The sequence below is a fragment of the Rhinolophus sinicus genome, linkage group LG02 (genome assembly GCF_036562045.2).
Source record: "Rhinolophus sinicus isolate RSC01 linkage group LG02, ASM3656204v1, whole genome shotgun sequence".
In the NCBI taxonomy this organism is placed as follows: Eukaryota; Metazoa; Chordata; class Mammalia; order Chiroptera; family Rhinolophidae; genus Rhinolophus; species Rhinolophus sinicus.
Genome location: NC_133752.1, coordinates 94,763,802 through 94,783,046, shown reverse-complemented (window position 1 = coordinate 94,783,046; position 19,245 = coordinate 94,763,802). Strand labels below are relative to the sequence as shown.

Here is a 19,245-nt window from a genome sequence, read left to right as displayed (position 1 = left end):
TCAGACAACCTCAGGTTCACATCCCAGCCCTGTCATCTACTAACTTCGCGACTTCTGGACTTTGAAGCCTCAGTGTTTTCTTGTATACAATGGAGATAATAACTGTACCTAACTATGGAGTCCCGAAGATTAAATGGGAGTATGTATGTGAGGTACTTAGTACTGTGTGTGTCATACACTAGGCGCTCAATATTTGGTGGTGGTAGTCGTTATCAAGTCATGTGAAAAAAACCATTAACTACTATGTCATCTTGAGAAATTGTGGTCTAATGGCATGAAGGTGGCTGCTTGCAACATCACAGAAATAATCTTCAGAACTGGTGTTTGAATCACATGCTAAACCACACACACATATATCGTGTACACGGGTGCACGTACTTTTAGAGTCCTGCTATTTTTTTACCTAAATAGCTCCAAATCCCCTTCAAAGGTAAAGATTGGCTACCACAGAGAGTATCCCAAATAAAGTGCTGGGGGCCCTGACTGCGTAAAGAAAAGGATTCTCAAAGTGTTCATACTGTTGCATTATGAAGTATCAACCTCTCCAAGTGATGACTTTGAAGGCTTGAAGGCAGCCCTCATTTGTATTTTTGAGCAACTACATGTCTGTTTAAAAGTCAGCTTCTTACCTCATGGTCTTGCTTTCTGCTCTAACATTATAGAGTGTTTCTTGGCAGTTGGCTTATTCTTCAGTCTTTGCAGATGTGATCACTTGCATTTTTGTTGCAGTGAAGTCTATGAAAATTTTGGGGCTATATTCTGTTTCTGGAAACTTGGGACTGTCCCTAATTTGTTTCTTAAAGACATTAGTCAGCCTCTAAATACATTTAACATATAATAAATCTTTTATATCATGTATTCTTTTGAAATTTGTTCTATAGCACTTATGCTGTTCCCTATTATGAAGGACATTTTAAAAGGCAGGGATAGTACCTGTGAAGGTAAAAACAATAAGGCACTGGTTTCTGAATGAACTGAGTTACAGGATGCAGCTTTAACTACTGAACTTTTAAACTGTCTACTATTTCATATCTCCCCTCTGTAACTTAATGTCATGCATTCTTTTTATACTTTCTTCAAATTGTCTCAGAACTTTCAAAGTGAGGTGATACCTCAATGACTGATGAAAACATTATTCTGATAAATGGCTATGATCCCAGTCTAATAAAATGTGACACTCAATTCAAATAGCAACTTCTGGCTGACAACTTGGAGTTCAGAATGTTTTGACTTGATAGACATCACAATCTGAAACGTTCTCTCTGGGGTGGTTACCATAGCCTAACGTGAAGATTTGACATATCCTGAGTATAACTTGAAATGCACTGGGGATCCGAATAAGTCTATTAACATGCTCCAGGGGCTTTCACGTACTAAACATTTTCTTTCATTTCACTACTACAAAAGAGTTATTTTCTTGGTGTGTTCTTTAACCACAAAAGTCTCATTTATCCAACATCTATATTTTTCTTTCTTCTTATAAATGGTGTTTTAAATACAATGTAGGGGATCCTAGCGATTGAGAATCACCATTTTTAATACAATTTATTTAAAAGACACTAAGTTGAACATCAGGAAACAGACAGAAATCCTGCTTGTTATGAACTGGTCACTTAGGGGGTCTCTGAACCTCAGTTTCCCCATCTACATTTTATTTATTCATTCATTTGTTCGTGTATTTACTCTTTACCTAATTCCAGAAAGGATATAAGGTGGCCTTCAAGGAAGTTTGAAATACAGGATAGAATAGGAAAAAAAGGAAGCTAGAAAAGGGAAGAAGAGGGTGAAAACACAACATGGAATCTGAAATGAACCTAAAACTCATGCCATGATGCCCACGAGCTTCCTACATTGAGGGCCACTAATTTCACCCTAGTTTCTTAGCAGCCACAGTAGAAAGTGAAACCTGAATAAGCTAGTTACACAGTTATTGTGCCTAAAGATACAAATGAATCAGTTGTTAAGGAGAAATATAATTAACTTGGTACTAAGATCAGAAAGGGTTTTTTCTAGGCATTCCCCACAGAGAGAACACATGACATGATAAACATCATCCTTGCAGCCAGCTGTGCAACACACAAGAATTTCATAAAACCTCAAAAGAAAATCATCAGTATAGGCTGCTGACCCCACACCAACATGTAATTCCCATTTAACCAACATCACTGTGCAGAGGGAGGATGCAATGTATACGGCTACCCAGGACTCTGCCAGGCTGGCTCCCACCAGGCAGGTGTTTGAATGTCCTCAAGCTGCCCTTTTCATGGGCCACGTGCAAACAAGGTGTTGCTGAATATTACATGGCAGTGAACTCGGCCTTGTGCATCCTCAGGTGTAGCTATTTCATGCAATCAGACATAGGCCTTGCCATCTGTAAGCCAGGAGAGGTCCTTCTAAACTTTGTTGTTTAGACAAACAAAGTGATGCTCAAGGGCACTTGAGATGGGCCTTAGACCTTTTCTTCCTACTTCAAGAAGGCCTAGACTACTTTTAGGATTTATGTCTAGTCTTGTAAATGTTCTGTCTCCTACTTCAGTGGCTACTGTCGGTTCTTCTATTTCTTCTTGTTTTTTGTTGCTTTTCCCTTGTACTTTGCTGTACTTCTGAACTGCTCAGTCTGGAATAGTACTTAGGTTTGTTCAAAGTGTGTATCAGTAGATGGGACAGGCTTCAAGAGAGAGGCTCTCTTGCAGAGCAAATTGGATGGATTTTCTGATAGCTCTGGTTCCTCGATGGCCCTTGACTTCTCTTTTTTCTTTTCTTTCATTGTTTTTTATTTTAATGAAATATATCCAGAGTTGCAGTTATACTCCGGACGGTTAAAATTACCATTATGTCAACCTATGGAGAAGTGAAACATGGCTAGATATTTGAATAAATTCTTCCTGGGATTAATTTTCTGATAAGTCATCCTTGCCAGCAATGCGGTGTGGTAGGTAGTTCAGAGCATGGACTGTGGAGAGCTGGCTGCTGCATTGAGACCCCAGCTTTACCCCTGACCAGCTGTGTAACCTTGGGCAAGTCACCTAACCTCTCTACACCTGCTTCTCTGTCTATAAATTTGGATAATAGTACCTCCTTTATTCATTGTTGTGCTAATTAGGTGAACTGATATTTTTAACTTGCTCAGAACAGTGCCTAGTATATCATGTGTTATATAAATGATTGAATAAGATAATGAAATACAATTTTTCTACTCATCAACTCTTTCAGTCCCCTAGAGGGCCTGGTTTCTCATAGAATGTGACACTGAGGCAGAATTGTGAAGATTGGAACCACAGGGGTTTACATTTCTTCCCAAGTTCCAGCATCTTGCCTTAGTCTTTATCTGTTGCCAAATCCTACCGTAATTTCCACTCTGTGCTAAGAAAAGACAGCGTCCTCTCTCAGACCAATGGAAAATTTATATTAAGCAGAGCAAACATTTATAAGTCTCTTCCTTTATTTGATTTTCTTTTTTATAGTTAGGAGAATAACTTAATGTTTGAGCATAAATACCCTTTTCTTTAAATTTCTCTTAGGATAAAACAAACTCAGGTCTCAACTGATTAGCTAAGCAATGTCAGAAGAGCATTCATGAAGAAAAAAAGTGGTCAAGAAACTACTTGAATATCTTATTTCTCTTTTTTTCACTTACCTGAATTCATTGGGAGGTTTGATATCACATAGCTTCAGCTTTATTTAAAATTAAAAGTAAATGTCAGTTAAAATTTAGAAATTTTACAGGAGGGAACAAGGTGCAGTGTAGATGATTAAGAAATTTCTTAGGAAAATATTAAGAGACTCTTAAGCTTTTGAAATATACAGGTTAAATTTATTTTTATTTGTTTTTTATGTCAAAGTGACTGAACTGATGAATTGAAAAATATCCTAAAAATCTTTCTTATCCTTTGCACGTAGGAAACAATTAGTAACTTGTGCCAAATCTAGAAGTTATGCCTAAAAGTCTGAATTCCTTGTTAAATAAGGTAGCTAGCACCTCAAATTTCAGTTAAGGATTTTAGGGTGAATGCTTGACTCTTTTGGACCTGTTGGGACTGAGTCCCAGAGAGCAGTTTCCAGGCTCTCAGCCTCACATGGAAAGGTGCTGGCTCGGTTGTGTAGCCCACGCATGCGCAGGACACATCCCTATGTAAGCACTTATGCAACTAGTTTGCTGTCAGCTGTAACCAGCTGGCCATCAGCCACTACTGTTGTGTATGCTGTATAGCTGCCGTGGCTGCGATAGCAAGCGAGGATGTGGCGGATGTGGAGGATCCTACTTCCTGTGTCTGGACTGGCGGCCATCGAGACTGTGGTGCAGGGAGACCTCTTGTTGGGGTACTGGCGGGTGTTTGCTTCTTGAGTCTCGACAAACCGCCCTCGAGAATATAGTGATATGAACCCCCTATCCGTGGCTCCACTGTTGTTCCCTTTCACCTCCATCGTATCCTGTGTTCACCTACCGGGAGCTGAGCCCCTACATGACAGACCTTGTCTGGAGTACATCTTTTCATCCTCCCATGAAGGATAGTGGTGTTGGCATTACCATTCGAATATGAGCCACAAATAGAGGAAAAATGAGAAAGTAGGCACCGTAAAAGCCAAGAATTACAATGAAAAATTGGGTGTGTGGCACTGAAAGAGAAAAAGTTACGCACTCCATGGGCGTTTCTCCAACTCTGATTATAGACAGGACACCTATAAAAACACAGATTCTGACTCAGCAGATCTGGGTGTCTAACACTTTCAGGTGATGCTGATGAATCTCCCAGGGCGTGGCAGGTCCGTACCTCTTTTCTAGAACAGGAGAAACAGTCTGAGTGTGCTCTGGCTTCTCTGCTCTTCTATCTGGAGAAGCAGTCAATTGAAATGGGAAAAGTACACTTCAAGTTTTAAGGTCTACATGCACCTAGAACTATGTGACCAAAGGCAGGCTCCTAGCAGAGCCTGTCTGCCGTCGGAAGCTGCAGACACATTTCTTGCTTCCCTCTTAGAAACATGAGGAAGGCGTTTGCTATCTCCTGGGTCCCCGTGGCCTGGGTGGTGCCCCTTCAAGCTCCACTTTGCTGATAGGGAGTCACTGCTTGCTAATGGGGGCATTTGGAGCCCTCTGTTCACAATGTCCTAGCCAATTGCTCCCCAGGTTTCCAGGGAGCTTCCCAGCACACTCCTCAGAATGATTTTCCTGCAGCAGATTTTCTCCATTTTCTGGAAATTCCATCATCTTTTTCTCTTCATATATTGCCTGTCTGTTCTATTCTTTCCCTGTGTCTTTCCAACAGCTATATAGTTGACATTCTTATTCTGGCCTCTACATCTCAACTTTTCTTTCCCATTTTCCATCTTGAAATATCTCCGCCCAGTTCTGGGTAAATTCCTCAGCTATATCATCACCCAGTCCTAATTCTCTCTTCAACGGTTTCCATCTGTGGTCTCCCCTGTCCAGTGATTTTTTATTTCAATAATCGTATTTTTTCTTCTAGATGTTCCATTTTTAAAAATCTACCAGTTCATTCCTGGTAGTTTCTTGTTATATGCTCATCCCTGACATTGCATCCTTTGTTTCTTTAAATGTTTTATGCATAACTTCAAATTCTATTTCCGGTAGTCCTAACTTCTGCAGTTCCTGGGCCTGAATTTGCCTGTACTGTCTGCTGACCCTCATTCAGAATGACTTGCCCAAGCAGAAGCCCACACAGAGTTTGGGGTTAAGATATTGATTAGGGATCGAAACCTAAGTAGGATTGGACAGAGGGAGAAGTCACACTGTCATGCAGGCCTAACCAAGTCACAGCCAACCTGATGGTGCCCTCTGGAGTGCTCCACCCAGAAGCTCCCGTGATGGACCAAAGTCACAGGGAGGCAGATCCGGGAGGAGCTGCCAACTGAAGCTTCTGACCACATTCCTCAGCTGGGCAGCCAGACCTCTCACAGCTGCCCACCAGGGTGATGCTTGGAGCAGCCATTCTGCATTTCAATTGTAGTCAGTGACTACACTCCATCTATACTTAAAGTTTTATTTTTTACACAGTCATTTCTTCTTCAATGATGATGTTATTTATGGGTGTTGATTATAGTATAACAGAGGGAATTAGGAGCAATCAGTGTGTGAGTTCAGGAATATTCCCCATTATCTCAGTACTAAGAATGTTTGTAAACACTCCAGAAGAATGTTCGTTCCTTTTAAGCCTGATTTTATTACATTTAAGAAAAGTAGTAAAGTTTTGTATTTATATTAGCTTAAGTGTTGTCATCCTTACATTCTTTTTTGACTTCAAACCAATATGAAACCAAAATAAATTTCATTAACTGACACTTATACACCATTATCCCAAAATCAGTTCAGGGCAAATTTGGATTATTTATTTATTTGGTCGTTCTAAAACATAGTAATTCTTAATTTCAGGCAAGTTGATCTCCTTCCTTCCTCCCTCCCTCCCTTCCTTCCTCCCTCTCTTCTTCCCGTCCTTCCTTCCTTCCTTCTTTCCTTTCTTCCTTCTTTCCTTTCATGTCAAATATATTGTTCGAGTGATCTATAAATATAGCCAGTGTCATGGATTACAGATCATTTAACCTTTCAAAAACATTTAACTGAAACAAGACTGTACATTGAAGTATTAATTTAATTCTATAACAAATTGTCACTTCAAACCTCTAAGATGAAAATGAGTGAAACATGATAATAACAGCAATTTATGTTTATAACAAACCCACAGTTATACAGGGGAAGACATGGAGAGATTAAATTTGCCTGTATTGATGACACCATGGAATCATTTACATGTCTATTTTTTAAAAGAAGACACAAAAAAGTAAAAACTGTTAGTGTTGGAAACACAGGTTACAGATAAAACATTGCCACCCAATATATGTTTCTGAGAGGACTCTTGGAAAAAACGGAAGCCACTGCATGATAACTAACAAAACGAGGTGACACAAGGTGTCCAGCTATGAAAATGCAAAAGTGGAAAGTAATAAAAACAATATTTTAAAATGCCAACATAGGTAATCAGTGAGTTTAGCACTGAGAATACGGACCCCAAGAATGATTGTGATTGATTGAGCTCCATATAGTAAGCATAGTAAGAACTGATGAGTATCAAGTTCACTTTGTTAAAATTTGGGAGTATATATTCAGGGCTTCTTCAGACGGACACTCCTTGTTACCACTGAATTGCAATCATCTGAAAGCCGCCACTCTAGGTACCAGACCAAGTTTTCTGTTTGGTGTGTGAGAAGAATGTGGCTACAGGTGACCTAGAGAGCCCAGAAAGGTGGGAATAATGGCTGGCACTGTACCACAGAGAGGAAAACCTCAGGGAAAATGCCATATCTGAGGGGTCACTGAAAGGAACATTCTTCAGGAGTGTATACACTCAGCCTGTCTCTCACAAAAGAACCATCTCTCTTGCCTGACGTGTGCTCTTAATTTCTGAGCTGCACACAGATGAGCAGCGTAGAGTCCGGTCCACTTGTGGACCCCCTTTTTCTTATTATCTTGCCCAGGACCTCAGAGTGGCAGAGGACAGACGTCTGCAGACTTCTAGATAGGAGTCTACCAGGCCACACTCAGGCATTGCACCTGTGGTGTCTGTAAACTGAGACATTAATACCGCAGCTAGGGACACCACCTGTGTTGCTTATGTCCCTTGCCGGACTGCCTTGTAGCCACCTCAAGACAGTGGTTGAAAGTTAAAGAAATATTTATACCTTTTTTAAAGAGGGACACTCAGGATTAAATCACTGTCTCTCCATTGTAATCTGGAAGTGGAGCATGAGGGAGGAAGCAAAGAGACCTTAGATTGTCTTTGATCGAATCAACAGTGTTAAAAAGAAAGTCACAGATCCCAGGATGCTTTTAACTATTCAAAAAAAGGTTGCTTGTGCCAAGTAATTGTTTATTAAAGGAAGACATTATATTGTAGTGCCCCAATACCCCCTTTTTCTTATCATCTTTGAAGCATTTATTTACAAGTTATTTTGTTAATTTGTTAACACTGTTTAAGTTCTTGAAGGGAAAGTGCTCAGAGTTCTGATCCTAAAAGCAACAAGAGAGAAATATAATTTTCAGTGTTTTTTTTTAATTTACAAAAAGTTTACCTCACTTTATAAACAAATACATGCACACACACAAAGCGCACACATATGCAACATTATTCATGTTTGGAAAGTCTTTGTTTTATGAGATTCCTTGAAATTGGGACTTCCATCATGCATTTAAAGTAGAATCCATTTTTCAGAGAACATTTTAGGAACATCTCAGGTGCTCTGGGCCATCTTCCTCCCTCACCCCTTCTTTCCTTTCTTTTCCACCCCTTGCCCCAGGGTCTTGGTTTCATCTTGCTCCTGCTTGAGTCATTGTCCTTCACCCCAGTCTCATTTCCCTGCTCTTCATATTCTTTGCAAAAACCCTAGGCACCAAGTTGTTTCACTACCCCTCTTCTCCAAATGCAGAGACACACAGAGGTTGAATAATTCACTCAAGGTCACACAGCTAGTGAATGTGAAACTGGACCTAGAGGGCTCCTGGAATCATGATGTGCCTGAGTCATGCCGAGAGCCCAGCGAAAGCTGTGGCCATGAATTTATAAATAATCTCCCTGGTCGTGGGATTACCTGTAGCCGACTGTGTGTGTAGGAATCCTTATGGATGTGCCCAATCGGGTTAGAATTTGTGCACAGCATTTCCTGGAGCAACTGGTGAAGAATCTGAGACGACTAACATTCAGGCTTCCACGTGTCAACATATGCATACAGGGACATATTGTGCTAGAGTACAGAGGTCCCCCAACCCCGGTCTTCATAGACCCAGTGAAATGTTCCACTAAAATGAAACAGTGTGTTCTTTTCCCAGTGCCCCCACCCAGAAAGTCAATTAATGGGTAGAATTTCCTCTTCTGCAAAGTTTCCACCCACAAATGCTCTCTAAACCTTTGCCACCAACTGCTGCTTAGTACTACTAGAATCAAATATGATAGCTTTTAATATGGTTTATGATTTTGTACATATTTACATACTCAGGAGCTTTAAGTTTATTAAATCTATTTTTTCAAGCTGTTCATCAAAGAGCCTCAGAGGTGAGCCGTGATGAAGAGATCACATTTGATCTATTTTTCATACGTAGTAATTTATCTAACCTTAAAGATAGAGGAGTTGTAGAATGTAATCTGTAGTGTGTTTTCCTCTGAAAAAAAAAAGGCTTGTCAATGACTTCCTGTATAGCATTCAGAGGTTTCTTTAGCATACTCACCAACGTGAATAATGGTTAGTACCCACTCTGTTCCATGGCATTCTGTAGCTCTGCACAGGCATTGTGATCAGAGATACCGTCTACTGGCAGGACTTTTAAAGAGGCCATGATGAGAGTAATCTGAGCAGAACAGCACAAAGGGGGGTTGAGCGGCCAAGCTGAAACTGGCATGTGCCCCCCAAAATACCTACTCCAGGCCTCCCTCAGAGTAGAGCCAGTACCTGTCTGTGAGTCAATTTGGAGCATAAAGCAGCAGATAGGTGTAACATGAAGTTTCTTATCAGAGTTTTGAATGAAAATAATTATTATCTCTGTCACCTGTAGTAGGTGGAAGAGTACAGTAGCGCAAATAAGCATTGTGTGAAGTATGTTGACATACTGTTATCTGTAAACCTCACAATAACCTTCGAGTTAGAATTATGGTGCTCACTTTCCAGAAAATGAAACTAAAACGATGAATAATTTAATAATTTGCCCAAGATCCCACAATGCGCATCTCTGGCTCACAAACCTCCCTTCTTTCTACTGTGCTTATTACACAAAGTACCCTCCTATAGTCTCCACAGTTTTAAGGCCCATCCAACCATCTTTCTTCAGAGGCGAGGGACAACAACCCATTTCAGTTCTTGGGAGACATTTTCCCTTCAACCCAGGGCTATTTATCACCTGGTTTACATTAGCAAAACTCAAGTTAATTTTCTATTTTTTGAAGGGAGAGAAATAGAAAATGTTCTGCTGATCTGACTTCAAATTAAGAACAAGTTGAGATAAAACTCAGAAAATATATCAAATTAAAATATGTAGCTCAATTATGATTAGTAAACTAAAAGGGGGGGGGCGCAGAACATATTTAAAATATGCCAAAACTTTGGGTAGCAAAACTCAAACTCATGCTGATTCTGTTCATCCCTTGTTTCATGATAAAAACTAAAGGCTTAAAAAAAAACACTCTTAAGATAATTAAATATTATCAGATTTGTTTATTGATGGTTTTGCCAATAAAGTTTGAAAGGGCAAACTTTCTTATTTTTATAAAATGCTTATTATAAAACAGAAAAATTCAAGCAGTAGGATAATTTTTAAAAGGAAAAAAGCAATGTAACTGAAAATTCCACCGTTAACATTTGGTGACCATTTTTCCAAGGCATCTCTCTGTAAATATGCACAATGAGCACAATTTTTACAATTTTGGAATTATACTATTCATGCTGTTGATTATCCTGGAGATTTCAACATATGGACATAAAAAAACTGTTTTGAAATCTTCTTTCCCCCTCGTTTTAAAGAAAAGAAAAGCTAACTTTCCTTTGGGAAGTGCAGTGGGACCCAGTTTATAAAGATTGGCTTTCGAGGAGAAGTGTCTCCATCTTGTGGTCTTTTAGAGTATGGTCGTGAAAGACTCGGAACTCGTGTTTTGCAACTCTACTTGGAAATGGTGTCCAAGCTGGCACTCGACCTATGGTCCTGATGAAGTCCAACATGGAGCCAGAGAAGCTCCGTGTGTGTGGAGAGCAGGCGTGTGCTCTCCATGGTGGCGTGGAGCCCACCCTTCCCACTGCTGCTCTGATGGGCAGCTTAGCTCCAGCAGTCGCATCTCAGTGAGAAACAGAAAAACTAGGACTAGGGCCCAACCCTCCCAGCTTCTAACATTGGGCTCTCTCCACAATTTGTTTAATCTCAACTTCAGAAACTTTCTTTAACATATTCATCAACGTGGATAATGGTTAGTATCCACTCTGTTCCATGATGCTCTGTGACTCTCAGTACGAAAGGAGCTGATCTTAGTGGCTGAGTGACTCTTTGTCAACCTCATAAAATCATCATTACGTCTTCTGGGGAGGAAGATGGAGGCCCCAGGTGGAGTGTAATTTCACTTTAATTGAAATTAAAGTGACAGGATCAATCACTGGTCCTCTCTCCTTACACTGTTATTTATATCCAAGTTTTGACTTTACCAATTAGTGTGGAATGTAGGGCAAAAATATCTCTTTGGAGATAAAGTTGAATTTTCTTATTTGTGTATACATGGTAAATACAGATCCTGTGTTAAGCAGTACAAACGTGGTCATTTTCTGTAAATAGGACCTTAATGGTTGGAGGGTTTCACTGTGTGTAAATGCCGTAGGCAGAAGTGTTATATTTTACATCAGAACAAACACCTTTTAATGCGATCATTTTTTTCCTGTTTCTCTCCTGTGCAGTATATAGTGGAATGTCATGGGATCACCCTTCTTCCCCAGTTCTTGGGCATGTACCGCCTTAATGTTGATGGAGTTGAAATATATGTGATTGTTACAAGAAATGTGTTCAGCCACCGTTTATCTGTATATAGGAAATACGACTTAAAGGTGAGATTGATTTTGTTAATTTTTCTGAAGTAATGAAGCTTACTCATCTGCATTGTAAGTGTTGTAATTGAACATGCTGAACACTTACAAGGTGCTCAGAGCTCAAAGCCACCAGGCGACTAGCGCTGCACTCCTTGTGTTAACCAAGGATCACTCACTGGCTTTACCAGAAGATGCTTGTATGCATTAGAGACATCGTGTCTAATTTATTCAACAAATTTTTCTTGAACACCAACTCCATACCAGGCACTGTTTTAGATGCTAAGAATAGTGCGGTGAACTAAACAGACCAAACCTGATCTCAAGGAACTGACTTTCTGGTGGACAGACAGTAAGTGAAAGACAGACAGTTAGTGAAAGTAGTAAGTAGATCATATAGGATTTAGGAAGTGATCAGTGCTATGGTAGAAGTAAAGGCAGGGAAGGGATACAGTTTTAATAGGGTGTCAGGGGAGGTTTCACTGAGAAGATAGATGACAGTGGAGCAGACATAAAGGAGGTGAGGGAATGAGCTGAAGGAAAACATTTCTGGCAGAGGGAACAGACCCTGAGACAGGCTGTTTCAAAGACATTAAGGGAAAGGTGGACCACTGGAATTTCTGGGTGGGGTGTAGCGATCTGAATTCTAGGATCACTGAGCTAGAGGGAGAACGTCCCGGTTAGGAGTTGACAAACTATGACCTGCCTACATGGCGAATCCAGCTTTCCATTTGTGTCAATAAAGTTTGATTGGAATACTGCCATACCCATTGTTTCTACATCACGTGTGGTTGCTGTACAGTGTTGAATAGTTACCACCAAGACCATTTTGGGCCACAAAGCCTAAAACATTGACCCTCTGTCCCTTTTCAGAAAAAATTTGCCAAGCTTTTGTCTTCATCAGTGCATCTCAAATATTTTGATCTCAGACTCTTTCACACTCATAAAAGAGAAAAGCTCTTGCTTATGAGTACTGATATTTGTAGTGTTAGGAATTAATATGAGAAGTTTTAGAATTTAGATTTAAAATAATAAAACCATTACATGTTAGCATATTTTTATGAAAAATAATGGTGCGTTTCAAATCAAAACAATTAGTGAGACAGGTGGCATTGTTTTACATTTTTGCAAATCTCTTTAATGTCTGTCTTAATATAAGGCAGTCAGAATGTCCTGTCTGGTGTTGCTGTCAGTCTGTTGCAATGTTATTTGAATGTAGTATATGAAGAAAATCAAGCCTTACCCAAATATAGAGCTGGAAAAGGGGGAGTGGGCATTTTTATAACTTTTTCAGAAACTTGTGGATATTTTTCTTTCATATTATACCAAATTCTTGACAAATGGTAATTTTTCAAAGCTTATGGGGAATGTGGAATCTGAAATCCCCTCAGTGAACCTTTGTACTCTTTTCATTAAAATCCATTGGTCTGTTTGCATGCATTGGTCTGAATGTACCATGCTTTGGTCATTTGGAATGAATGGGTTCACTGAGTTATGTGCTCTTCCAAATATTGACATTTTATTACTATACAATATCAAGAAGTCACATTAATATTACCACCAGTCTCATCAGAAAAGTCTTTAACTGTTGAGGATCTCTCAAACTCAGGGCGGTGGATACAAGTTTTTAAAAATTCTAATTTTCCATAAAAGCTCAAATTTTACCACTGGTAACAAGTCCTGTTAGTTGGTTACTGTGACATGACATCACACAGCCCCCTGCACATAGCCGAGTCCAACAGCTTTGTTCATCTTTGAGCAAATATATGACAAATGCCTAGATCTGCATAAATATAGGTTGTCAGTTGTTTTTTCAAGTAAAAATGTTATTTCATGAAAAAAGCAGCTGGTTCAGCTCATAACTCAAACCATCACAAAAATGACTGTTCTCAGTCCTTTCATTCTTTATAAACAGAAGAGCTTTATGCATACTTCCTACACAGAATATTGAAAAGGGTCCAGATTTAATAAAAAAATAATGTCATTGCTTCATCAAGAACATTTGTATATTTATATATAGATATAGATAAATGATAGATAGATAGACAGACAGACAGACAGATATACAGATATAGATATATTATGACAAACTACTCGCACTATTTGGTGCCACTGCTGGATTTGTTCTAAGCTACCAGCAGTTGTACCCACCATTGTTTTTGCAATATCCATGCAATAACAAGACAGTGAGAAGGCAAATAATGTCTCAGTATTATTATAAAGATAGTTTTGACTTTGCAGACCCCTGAAAGGGTCTTGGGACTCCAGGATACTGAACCACACTTTGAGAAATGCTAGTCTAAGGGAGAGAAAATGGTCTGGCTTATCTCCTAACTTCTGGAGTGCAGATAAACTGTATAAGCTTCCCAGATACAATCTTTGTCTATCTTGCCTCCATGTCATAACTGTTTTATTGCCTGGAATCCCAGCCACCCGACAGGGCTCTCTGGCACTATCTCTCTCACAAAGTCTTTGCACTGCTATGGCCTCTCAGATCCACCAGACCTGGGAATACTGAGACTCCAGCCTGGTGTTGGTTCCCTTCCCCAATACAAGGCGTCCCCTCAGTCTGAGTCTCCTCATGTGTGAATTACAGGTCACACACATCCTAATCTGTGCCTAAGCCTCTTGAATAAAAGATGGTCAGAGAGTAAAGCTTTTTAGTTAAGAATGGCCAGTCTAGAACGTACTTTACGTAACCCAAGTTACATATACGTTCTCTTAATAATTGGCTACCGCAAGTATTACAGGGCAAGAATATGTCTATTTAAGAAGTGGTCAGGTAAACGGATCGCTCTGTTGACCTCTTCATAGTTTGGGTGCCTAGTGCTGGAGGTGAAGGAGAGCAGTAAATCGGTGTGTGACCTCCTCCAGCCATTTATCCAGAGACCGCCCAGCAGTGTTGTGTGAAACCCTGCGGTGGTCACTGAGCAGCACAAAAAATAAATAGTCCTTGCTGTATTGACATGGTAAGAATGCACTGGCCATTTGCTTCCCAACTTTTCTTTTGCTTTAAAATCTTCCACAAACAAAGGAAAATATCTCTGCTTGAACTCTACCCCAAAGCCCCCCGTCATCATGTGAAGTCTTGGCAAACCCACAGCCCTGGGACATAGTTGTGAAAACCAGAGCAGTAGCAGAGAAATTGCTGAGATCAAGAACTATGTTTTCTTCCACTTTACACCTTTGTGCTCAGCCTAGGGCCTCGCCCAGATGTGGTGCAAGTAAATGTGTGTGTTTGAAGGGATCTCTAACGTGAAGGGGAACAGCAAGTACCCACACGGGTCTTACTCACAGCGAGTGAGGAGGACATCTTCATCAGTAACTCTAAAATGGGAGTGAGGCAGTCAGAGGGTGACGACATGGCCACCCTGGAAGACACAATGTGGGACAAGAGGCATTTAATGCACCAGTGGCCGCTGTGGCCAGCTGACGGCCCACTTCACCTTGGAAGATCTTGGCACCAACCATTTCTGGCAAGTGATGCAAAGAGAGCGTGGTTTCGATTCAGTGTTTAGGAAGTAACCATTCCAGTAGTTGTCAGGTTTTCTGGCTCCAGCACGAGGACAAGACCCAGGGGAAAGGCAGCACAGGTGGCATGAAGGGAAAGAGTTGGCATGGAGTGGACAGGAATAGCCACGGAGGGAGCAGCGCACCGGCCAGAGAGTAGTGATCAGAGAAGGGACACAGCTCACTCAGGACGAGGCTCAAAGCAGAGTTGGTGCTCATCTACTGCTGTGCTCTGCCCTGGAACGTTTGCATGTCTTAAACATGACACCCAGTGTCTCTCATGTGCAAGTTTCAATTGTTTCTTTGTGTTTCAGGGCTCTACGGTGGCTAGAGAAGCTAGTGACAAAGAAAAGGTAAGTACTCTGACATATTCCTCACCATGGTCCTCGGCCATGCTCGAACACTACCCCTTGTTTCCTTCTTTCTTTCTGACTTCCATCACTGGGATTCTTTCTGTGTTCCCTTCTCTGCCCCAGAGAGAAGCCCATTATCGAACCCGAGTTCTCCCCTTGTCTTCTCTCCTCAGATCCGCTGTCCCATAGCACTTGGCTGAATAATGAAGTAGTTGTTAGTTTTATGTGTGGTTGGAAGAAACTTTTCACATGCAACATGGTCTTGAAAACTCAGTAACTTATGATCAAGACTGGCAGGTACAGCTCAGCAACAGGGTCCTGAGCCTACACTTTACCACTCACTCGCTGGCCATGACCTCTCTGAGCCCCCGTTTTCTGCCCTGTAAAATGTTGGCTTGAATGAGCTTCAAGCCCTTTTCCAAGGATAAACTGTTAAGATGTGATAAGAGTATTTTTTGTTTAAAGAATTAGGGATGAGGAAACTATATCTTTATATCTTTTCCTGAGTCACTGGAGAATAGGCCATATTTGAACTACATTTAGTTTATTATGCAAGATTATAGCAGTTTCAACTTGAATCAGTTCACTTAAGAATTTGGGAAGTAGCTTGCTGTATGTAAACCAAAACTGACCAAAATTGATATTGAGTTATGTGAAAGGCACCTTTATATTCTCAGTTATTATTCCTCTTCATCGCCTTAGAACTGTCTGTATTTTTACCAAATTATTGAAAAGCTGGGCTCAAGGTTTTTGCTTTAGAAATTTAATTCTTTTAAAATGATGTTCAGTTTTAGTTTAAATTTTATGGATTTGGAAATCTACTTACTCATTCAGAAGTGTTTATAAATGTCTTCATGGTTACTATCCTAGCTTCAGGGATGAAAATAGTGAACCACACAGACACATCTAGCAGGAAATACAGACATTGATTAGAAATGACAGTGCCGTGTGATACTTGGATAGGACCCATGTAAGAAGAGCACCTGACTCCAGCTTGGTGGGGCCAGGGAAAAGCTTCCTGGAGGAGGCAATGTTTGGAAGCCTGAAGGATAAGTAGGAATTAGCCAGGGGAAAAGGCGAGAAAGAGCAGCACATACGTGAGCACAGCGGGACGTGCTTGGTGCTCTAGTTAAAGGGTGAGAGGGGGCCAGTAAGTAGGACCAATTGGAGATGTTATGGATATGACGCAGATGAGATGGTGGCCTGAGCTGGGACAGTGGAAGAAAATAGGTTACAGAGAGATTTAGGAAGAAGAATCCACAGAAATCGGAGATTGAATGTGAGAGGTGAACGGTTCCAGGGAGCAGGTGTCAAGGGGGGTCGGGGTTAAGCACGACCCCCAAGTTTCTGGTTTACACAGTTGGGTAGGTGTTGGTTCCTCTTGCTGAGAGAGGGAGCAGAGTGGGAGGAGATATTTCACATGCCAGTGGGGCATCAGAACAGAGATGTCCAATAGGCATGAGGGGCTGCAGAGAGGGTTTCAGCTGGAAAACGGGGCTGGGAAACCTCATGGGAAAGAGGATGAGCCAAGACAGGGCAGTAGATGAGGTCACCCAGGATGAATGCATGGAGCAGAAGGAGAAGTATGTCTGACGCCAGCCCAGAAGAACATAGCATCTAAGGATGATGGATAAAGGAAGAGTCTTGCAAAAGATCAGCCAAAGACACAGGAGGTGACCCAGGAAAGTCTGGATCATTTGTCCGAATGCTTATTGAGCATCTATTATGAGCAAGCATTTCCCAGGCATTATGAGAAGTGCCTCAGTGAATAATGTCCCTACTCTCACAAACTTACCCTCTGATAGTGTGCGGAAACCAGAGGAAGAGAACTTTCCCCGTACCAGATGCTTCTGCAAGGTCAGGTAGCATGAGAACTGAATACTATTTATTGGATTTATCAACAGGGAAGTTACTGGCGACCTTGTCAGTGATAATGGGTGGGGAGAGCAGAAGCAGAAAGCAGAGGATTAAGAAGTGAGGAAGAAAAAGTGAAATGGTGGATCCTTCTTTGACCATTTGTATTTTTACTGTACACTCGTGAATATATTTTTACACTTCCAACCTCCATGGAAATCACCCGGAAGGCTCCAGCTTTGGCCAAAGAAGTAAAAAAAGTGGACTATCGACTTCTTTACTGCTATACATTTCTTCCAGGTGCCAAAGAACTAACAGCTGACATCTGTTGAGTGCATACTGTATGCCAGACACTGTTTGAAATTTTACATGGATTTGGTCATGTAATCCTTACAACCACCTTATGAGGTTGGTGCTATTATTGCTTCCTCTGAATAAATGAAGTTCCTTACAAGAGAGAAACTTGTCCAGAGTCCCACAGTTACGATGTGATGGAGCCAGGGCCCCAGCCCAGAGCTCACCTTTCCAGCCACTATATTAAATGTGCTATTCTAAATGTCTGGGGCTTCTCTCGCTCCTTTTTTGTAAAGGACATATTATCAAAAATACATATGAATCATAAAGATGAACAAGGCAACACTCACTACATTGGAAAAACCATTGGTTTAGAGTTAAATATGGTACTAAAACAGTTCATTCCGAGTCTTGATTTAAAAATAAAAGAGTAGTGAAATAAATTGTTTTGTTCCTGACTATGTTGGCAAAACAACTTATTCATATTTCCTCTATTTGAGGAGTTGGCATTTTTGGAATACAGCCCATGTCACTATATCTTACACTGACTGTTTGCACAGTAAAATCGTCTACACAATTGCCCTGGGGAAGAATTCATTGCTTTCTACTTTCTCGGCTTGGAGTTAATGATAGTTGTTCTTCCAGAAGGAGAAACTCCAAAAGGCCAAGCACCTGTCCTTCTAGATCATAAGCGCTCAGTGGGAAGGGGCGAGAGCAAATCTCTTGATGATGTGGAATGTAAAAGTAATTAAAATCGGTAATTGATGAGGGAAGGGTATGCCTGCACTGGGATGTGATCTCTCTCTCAGAGATGGCAGTTTGTTTAGAATCCAGCCACAATGAAGTAACATGTACTAACCTATAATGCACAAAAATAAGTGAAATGTATTAATGGAGCTGAACTCATAAAAACATTGGGTTTTTAAGTTTTAAAATTTTTTCTTGATTTCTTTTTTCTAGCAGTTTTCAGGTTGTCTCTCCATGATCAGTTAATATTTTTCACTATTCCAAAAAGCATGCTATTCTTTGTCTTCACAAATAAAACCTTAAACGTTATCAAAACAATCTCTGTTAGCTCTAGTTAGAAATATTTGGAGAAGGCTAAAATTATTTCTTTTCTACTTGTTAGCCTTTTATAAATGAAACCAAATGATCTGCAAGAATATTATGTCCATTGTTTTCATTGTGTAACCCTATTGTCTACAAAATGATTGTCCTGGTACAAAGAACAATTTTCATAGAGACTCTCCATCAACAAGACTTAATTAGTTATCTGAATTCTTAGGGTTTTTTTTTAATTGAGTCATTATAACTGTTTTGATTTCCCATACTTTTAACTTGTTGATGACAAGTTTTAAAACTGTCATTTCAAATATTTAGTGATATAGGTGCAGACAAGTCCCATCTCTTCGATTTCAGCTTGACACATAATTAGTGTGATTTGCATTAGCATAATCATGAAGATGGAACAGAAGAAATAAAGAAGTTCTATTCCAACAATAATGGGATCACTTTCATGGCAACAAGTATCAGAGCACCATGTACAGATGTCTTGAATTTTGAAAAAAGAGCAGAGCAGTGCTTTTATTTTTTTAAACCGTTGTCAAATTCTGACAGCTGTTATGATGTGTTTTATTCTTTAATTCTTCCCTTTTTAATGCAAGGCCATCTTCCA

The 19,245-nt window shown here is 40.3% G+C and overlaps 1 protein-coding gene across 2 annotated transcripts in view; it reads left to right on the top strand.

Annotated features, from left to right (window-relative positions):
* PIP4K2A (phosphatidylinositol-5-phosphate 4-kinase type 2 alpha) overlaps positions 1-17,836 on the top strand; it is a 127,352-nt gene extending 109,516 nt beyond the window's left edge. For both annotated transcript variants that reach the window (XM_074324890.1, XM_074324889.1), the window contains 3 exons: positions 11,434-11,580; positions 15,384-15,422; positions 17,327-17,836. In XM_074324890.1, coding sequence (XP_074180991.1) covers positions 11,434-11,580; positions 15,384-15,422; positions 17,327-17,353 — 213 coding nt within the window. In that variant the 3' untranslated portion in view covers positions 17,354-17,836. The remainder of the gene's footprint in view (positions 1-11,433; positions 11,581-15,383; positions 15,423-17,326) is intronic.
* Positions 17,837-19,245: the final 1,409 nt, after the last annotated feature.